We start from the raw sequence: 7,109 nt of genomic DNA, 5'->3' as shown, positions 1-7,109 counted from the left end.
TTCATGCTTCACTTCCGCAGAGTTGAGCCCAGACCAATTACACAGCTTTATTGGCCATTTCTTGTAATTCAGGGAGGAGCATTTCAAATTACATGCTTGTGAAATAGTCCTGTTACATTGGTTGAACCTTCTTGAAGAGAACAATTTTGGCCAAGAAGCTTGGTGGAGGAGTCCATGTACCACAATTCAACCAACTTTCCTTCTTGTTGAAGGATAAAACATCTGAAATCTGCATCAGATAATATCGCAACACGTCTGTCAGCCAAGCTTGTTTTTAATACAGGCCCATATCTGCATATATACATTCTCAATGTAAACACAAGGAAGAATAAAATGAGCAGAAATAAATAAATAAATAAATAATAATGTTATAATTAAGCTAATTAATTATCTTTTGATTAAAAAAAAAGAAATATATACAGTTTTGTACGTTTTTTAATTTTAATTTATTATTAAAAAAATCTTTAGAATTTAATTTTATTTTATGAAAATTCTTTTAATTTATTTATAATATACTTTTAAATTAAAAAATAATAAAAATTATCTTTTTATTTTTTTAAGAAATATTTTTTAATAAATGCGTTAACTTCAACCTAACAGAGGTAGGTAGGAGGATAGAAGAACACAGATGATTGGACAGACACTCAACACTTAAATGAGGTGAAGAATTAATAACTCTACTTTTTATTAATGGCAGAGGCTGGTGTGAAAGTTGGAAAAAATAAATAAATAATTAAGGATTACGTGCAAATCTGAAGAAAGAGAGAGGTCTAAAGTCAACATCAAAGGATAATGTAGTACAAGAACGAATGAAAAAAGAATAAAATTAAATACAATTTTTTTTTATTAAAATTATCTAAATATTTTTGTTATGTATAAATTTAATAAAAATTAATTTTTTATATTTAATTTAAATTTTAATATTTTATTTTTTATTAAAATTATTTTAAACATTCTTTTAAAAATTTAATCATGAAAAATATATAATTATAATACTCTCATTTAATATTTTATTTTTAATATTTACATATTTAATTTAATTTTTTGATAAGATTATATTTTTTATCAATTTAATAAAATGACAACTATAAATTATAAATCAATCATTTAATGTAATTTATTATTTTATTTTCAAAATTATAAATTTAACATGATTATTAAAAAAAATAAAACATTAATATAATAACATTAATTTAAATTTTAATATTTTACTTTTTATTAAAATTTTATTTTTATATTTTTAAATTTATTATTAAAATTTGTAACATATAATTATAATACTCTTATTTACTTTATTTTTAATATTTATATATTCAATTTGTTTTTTTTAAATTTTAGTTTATTTTATCACTTTTGATATCTATAAATTACAAATCAATGGTTATTTAATGTAAATTATTATTCAATTTTTTAAAATTATAAATTTAATATAATTAATTAAAAAAATAAAATTTTAATATAATAATATTAATTAGCAACCCAAATTTTTTTTATAAAGTGTCATGCGAAAACTTAAAAAAAAAAAAAAAAACCTACTTTATAACATAGACGGATTTGAGATTTGAATTGATTGTTGGTTTGTCTTTTCTCTCGTTATTTTGTAGCCTATTTTATAGTCCCAATTTATATTCACACATTTTATGTAAAAATCAAATAAATTAAAATTTCATTAATCAAACTAATCTATTAATCAAGTAATTAGAGGTAAATTACTCATTTAGCAAGTGTTAGTAGCAATGGCAATGAGATAAGTGGGGCCAAGGGCGGGGATTACTCCTCTCGTCCTCTTCCAACAGAAATTTGGGATAGGGATAGGGACTTCTTGTCGAAGGGTGAGGCAGGACGAATTTTCACACAAGGAGTTTTTCTTTTTATTTTTTATTTTAATTTATTAGTTTAAAATATAATTTTATTTATTAAAAAATAAAATATAATTAGAAATAAAAATTTTAGACATTATTAACACATATTTATTTTTTTATTAAAATTATTATATTTAAATATTTAAATGTATAAAAATAAATTATTTTTAATAAAAAATAATAATATATTATTGTGCAGACAGATTAGGAGGATTCAAAACAGGAGAAGGACTATCCATCTCTACCTCTCATGTATCAAAATTAAGATGAAATCGAAAAAAATTAATTTAATTCGAAATAAGTCAAATTGAGTAGGAGAACTTTTGTCATCCTAGATGTTTGGACTGAATTTTCACTCTTTCAGTCTTTATCACTCAAATTCTAACCAATATAAGTAGCACGAGGATCAAAAGACCCACTTACACGAAAGATTAGCTAATTAGCTAAGAATTTGTGTCTATGATTGACACAAAAGATTTCATCCTGGGAAAAAATCTAGTTGACAATTATAACACTTATACTACTATTCATTTGAATTATTCAAAGACTTGAAAAAAAAAAAACTTAATTACCTACTTAAAATTTATATATCATAATTATTTTAAATTGAGAAAGATACTATGAGTTCAAATATTTTCTTTCCTTTTTAAAAATTTTAAAATATATATAAAAAAATTCATATGAAATTCATTTTAGTGAAACAAATTAAAGTCTTTTGTGTTTCTCATCTCTTCGATAGAAAAAAATAGAAAGTACGTTGTGTGGGATTATGTGTGTGAGTGTTTCTGCTGGTTATGTGAGGCATCCTCCTCCATCGCTTGTGAAAATGTATGCACATTACATTAAATATATATAAAAATAAAAATTTTATCAAAATTATCATAATTTTAATAATTATTCATTATCATCGCTAAACTCGATATATGTGTATTTTTCATCTCTCCTACAGGAAAAAGAACAAAAACAATTTGATTGAGCCAAGAAAACAATTCGGTTTTGCCAGTTTTGAATTTAAAAATTCTGTCGTTTTAATTTGAGTTTCTGGGCTCATTTATCTGTAATTATGCCTTGGGCCTCAATAAATAAAATTTATTTATAAAGGATTCAAATATAATTAATTAATTAATTAAAATTACTGATATAAAATTTTAACTAATTTTTTATGAAATTCATTTATAACAAATAACTTATTAATTTAGTTTTCCAAACATAAAAAAAAAAAAGTAATTTCAGAGTTTAGGGAAAAAAAAAAACAACGAAAATTAAAAAAAGGTCCCACAGATTTTACAAGGGGACCTCCCTATTGAAAATCCAGCTAAATTTCACGCCTTGTGGCGTCATCTTCTTAGCCTTCTCATCGGCTCTCTCCTGCAGCTTTCTAATCCTAGGTGCTAAACCACACACGAAGTCTTGTGCACGTCTCCCCTCCCCTGTCAATCCTTCCAACTTCTCCAATGCCCACCGTCCGATCAAGAACTCCAAAATATCTGCGTAGTCATCAGCGGTATATACTCCCATCCGCTGCGCCACCGCCGAGAAGTGTTCGAAGAGATGTGGATCCTGCCCATCATACATCAAGTGGGCCGGCATCGTGATTTTCTTTCGCATCATATCGGCTATCGCTAGCATTGCACCATTGGGGTCCACCTCAAGGAGCTTTCCTACGATCCTGGTGTAGGCGTTCTCGTGGCGCTTCTCGTCTGCTGCGATGGTCCCGCATATGCGCGCCAGTACTGGATCACCGCCTTCCTTAGCTAAACTCGCCGTATTGCCGTGCGATACGAATGTGGCTCGCTCTTGAAAGGACGTGTACACGAAGCCCAAGTACGGGTTGTTTTCCGTTCCAGGGTCCTGCACGTTAACCACACACTTAATTACCTATTAATCCCCAATTATAATCTCAATTATAAAAATATTTATTTAAAACAGAAAAATCACCATGCCAGCTCCAATCAAATACTGCACCGTCTTCTCAATCATGAGCATATCAACCCGACCCGACAAATACAAGTAATTCTTAAGCAGATCACCATGCCGGTTCTCCTCAGCGGTCCAGGCCCGGGTCCACATGGCCCATGGGTTCTGGCTGGCTCCGGTCTCGTCCCTAACGCCGTCCAGCGTGTTAATCATCGTCTGATACGTAGGCAGTGCTTCCTCAGTGATCATATCACCCACCAGCACTATGAAGTACTCATCAGGCATCTCGGACGTCCGATTACGTAGCGCCCGGACCTGATCGGTAAACTCGTCGAATGGTATTGCGGGGTCAGGAAGGAAGTTCTGCGGCTGCCAGCACAGATCTACTGGTTTAAGAAGCGGCAGCACATTTTGTGTGGCCCAATTCTCTAGCGAACTGAATATCTCTACTTTCTCTGGTGGCATAGAGTGGGTCTTCTGGTGCTTTAATAGTGTTGGTGGAGCAGCCATGGCAGTGATGGACGGTAGACGACGGATTCTGACGGTAGACGATGGTGGTGGTGTAAGGCAGTGACGAGAATGTAAGGTGCATGGAAATTGATGGAGGTAGTGTGAGGCTTGCATGGTAGTTCGTCGGTGCTGCTCGTCGAGTACACGTGGAGTAGCAAGAGAAGCACGGGAGGGCATGTTACATATATAGAAAAAATTACTATCAATACAACCTTTCTTCTCCACAAAATCACAGTAGTACCACTCAGAGTTTAAACGCTCGCAAGAATCAAAATTTAAATTAAATAAAATTAAAATTAAAAAAATTAAAACTTCAACGCATTTGATTTTTTTTAATTATATTACATCCTAAAAATTAAGAATTATTAATTATTTTTTTTAATTTTAACTTTCTTTTAATAAATATTTATATAATTTTTAAAATGTAATAAAAATAATTTAATATATTTTTTTAAAATGAAATAAAAACTAATTTAATGTATTTTTATAAAAACAAAAATATGTAATAGGCAAATCATTGGATATGAAATTAGAGATAGTAACAGGTAAGAGTTTTATGAGTAGTCGATCTGATTGAATCATAATAAAATAGGATTGAGTAATATATAATCGAGATTATGATAGATTCAAATTTAAAATTTAATACCTGTAATGAGTTCAGATATTACACGTTAAATATCTGTTATCGAACTCATTTATATAAATATTTAATTAAATATAAAAAATATATATATTTTTTATAATAATATTTATAAATTTTTATATATTTTATTTTATATAAAATAAAATTAAAATATTTTATAAAATTATTAAATTTTTAAAATATAAATTATTAATAAAAATAATTTTTCATATAATTTATTAATTAAAATATATAAAATTAAATGAGTTTGAATATTTATTTAGTAATAATAATTAGATTTAGAATGAATTTAAATAATTAAAAATTAATTTTTAATTAAATTTAAAATAAATTTAAAATTTAAAAATATTAATCAAATTTAAATTTGAGTACCTGAATTATTTTACAGGTGAAATAAAAGAAATGTGGAAAAAAAAAAAGGGTGAAAGGGTAATTTTGGAAAAGAAAATGGGAGGTAAGAAAACAAGGGGTGCAGTGGTTTTGAGTGGAGAGGAATAAAAAACTGTGGGTTTTGGAAAAAGAAGATATATATATTTTTTTTTTGTGAATTTGGGCATGAGATGCTAATGAATGACACCACAGTTTCTTTGGTAATATCGAAAATTTGTTTTCTAATTAGACCAATTAAATCACTAATCTCTGAGTTTAGCCCATAAATATGCAGATTTTATAGACTTTCTTTTCACCAATTTTTAATAGCCATTACGATGATAGTTATTAGTTAATAGTTAGCAATCCAACTGTTAATGAGTTGGAGAATCCATGGCGGTGCTTGGATTTTAGTCAATAACAGGTAGACCAAAATATAGTTGCGCAAGTCCTGATTTTGCTGTAACAACTATGCCTATTTCTGCACTCTACAACTCATTATGATAAATGCATTTCTTTTCTTCCTTTTTTCACTTTTTTTTAAGCCTTTATTTCTCTTTTCTAAAAGAAAAAAAGTCTTCGTTTCTCTCTCTTTTTAACTTAATTTTGCCACACAATACTTCCATTAGGACTCATTAGGATTAATATATTATTATATTTATGAAAACATTTTTTTAATTATATATATATATTAAAGTTCATTTAATTTAATGTGCAAACATGATTTAACTCTCATATTAATTGTATTCATATCAATTTTTAGAAAAAATTATTATTTAATCTTTAAGAAAATTATTTAATATTTATATTTTAAAAAATATATTATTTAATCATTATATTTTATTTTTATTAAACTATTTAATTTTATTATCAAATTTTTTTATTTGTCAGTACCAGTCAAAATACTATTTAATCTATTTATTTTAATAAAATTAATTTATTAATTCTTGTATTTTAAAAATACTACCATTTAATTCATTTATTTATTTTAATGAAACTAATTAATTAATTCTTATATTTTAAAAATACAATATTTTAAAAAATATATTCTTCTGCAAAATTTGTCGTGTGGAGATTAAATATAAATTTTTATTTTTTTTTTTTACAAATGTTCGAATATTTTCAACAAATTCCCTGTTTATCATCTTTGTGTTTTTTTTTTATTAAAAAACAACTTTCAGAATTATTGTCTTGTTTGTTTGAAAATTTAGAGAAATTGATTATCTTTTTTACATGTGTTATATACAGTTCCTACTTATTTCTATCAAAGAAGAAAAATAAAGAAAGAATGAGAGAGAAAAATGTGTGATTACAAAGGAGAAAGAAATATGAGGGAGAGTTTTAAGGTAGTTGTCACGACCCAACCTATGGGCCGGACCGGCACTAGGATCTGGGCCAGTCTAAAGCCCCCGAGGCCCGTAGTAAGCCTAACTATTCACTTAACCCAACTCTAAGGCCCATTTGGGCCCAATTTCAAGAAATCAACCGGACAGAGTCCGGCCATAAAATGGACCTTTCAACGGGGAGTTTTTGACTCACCCGACCTGTAAACACAATAAATACTCAATTGGGGAGCTCAGCTCACCCTCTACATACTCATCAGCATAAAAATAAATGGGAGCTCAGCTCTGTAGACCCTTATTTTGTGATGAGTATGTGCATTGAGGCCGTGGGAAACCCGATGATGAAAAATTATATGACTGTAAAATGTAATTGGAGGCATTGAGCTGAATTATTAATTTCGTGGCATGATCTTGAAAAAAATAAAAATAATAATAAAGTTTTGGGAAAATTAATTTAATTAAATT

At 27.9% G+C, this 7,109-nt stretch overlaps 1 protein-coding gene across 1 annotated transcript; it reads right to left on the bottom strand.

The window, feature by feature from the left end:
- Positions 1–3,008: 3,008 nt before the first annotated feature.
- Positions 3,009–4,481, bottom strand: LOC110654927 (stearoyl-[acyl-carrier-protein] 9-desaturase 6, chloroplastic). The gene is made up of 2 exons (XM_021811066.2): positions 3,801–4,481; positions 3,009–3,713 (listed from the first exon to the last, which is right to left on the bottom strand). The coding sequence occupies exons 1-2, from the start codon at positions 4,464–4,466 to the stop codon at positions 3,147–3,149; spliced, it is 1,233 nt and encodes a 410-aa protein (XP_021666758.2). The 5' UTR covers positions 4,467–4,481; the 3' UTR covers positions 3,009–3,146.
- Between the last annotated feature and the right edge of the window lie 2,628 nt (positions 4,482–7,109).

This window comes from Hevea brasiliensis, chromosome 16 (assembly GCF_030052815.1).
Source record: "Hevea brasiliensis isolate MT/VB/25A 57/8 chromosome 16, ASM3005281v1, whole genome shotgun sequence".
Taxonomy (NCBI): domain Eukaryota; kingdom Viridiplantae; phylum Streptophyta; class Magnoliopsida; order Malpighiales; family Euphorbiaceae; genus Hevea; species Hevea brasiliensis.
The sequence above is the reverse complement of the archived record's forward strand: the minus strand, read 5'-3'. Positions and strand labels throughout refer to the sequence as shown.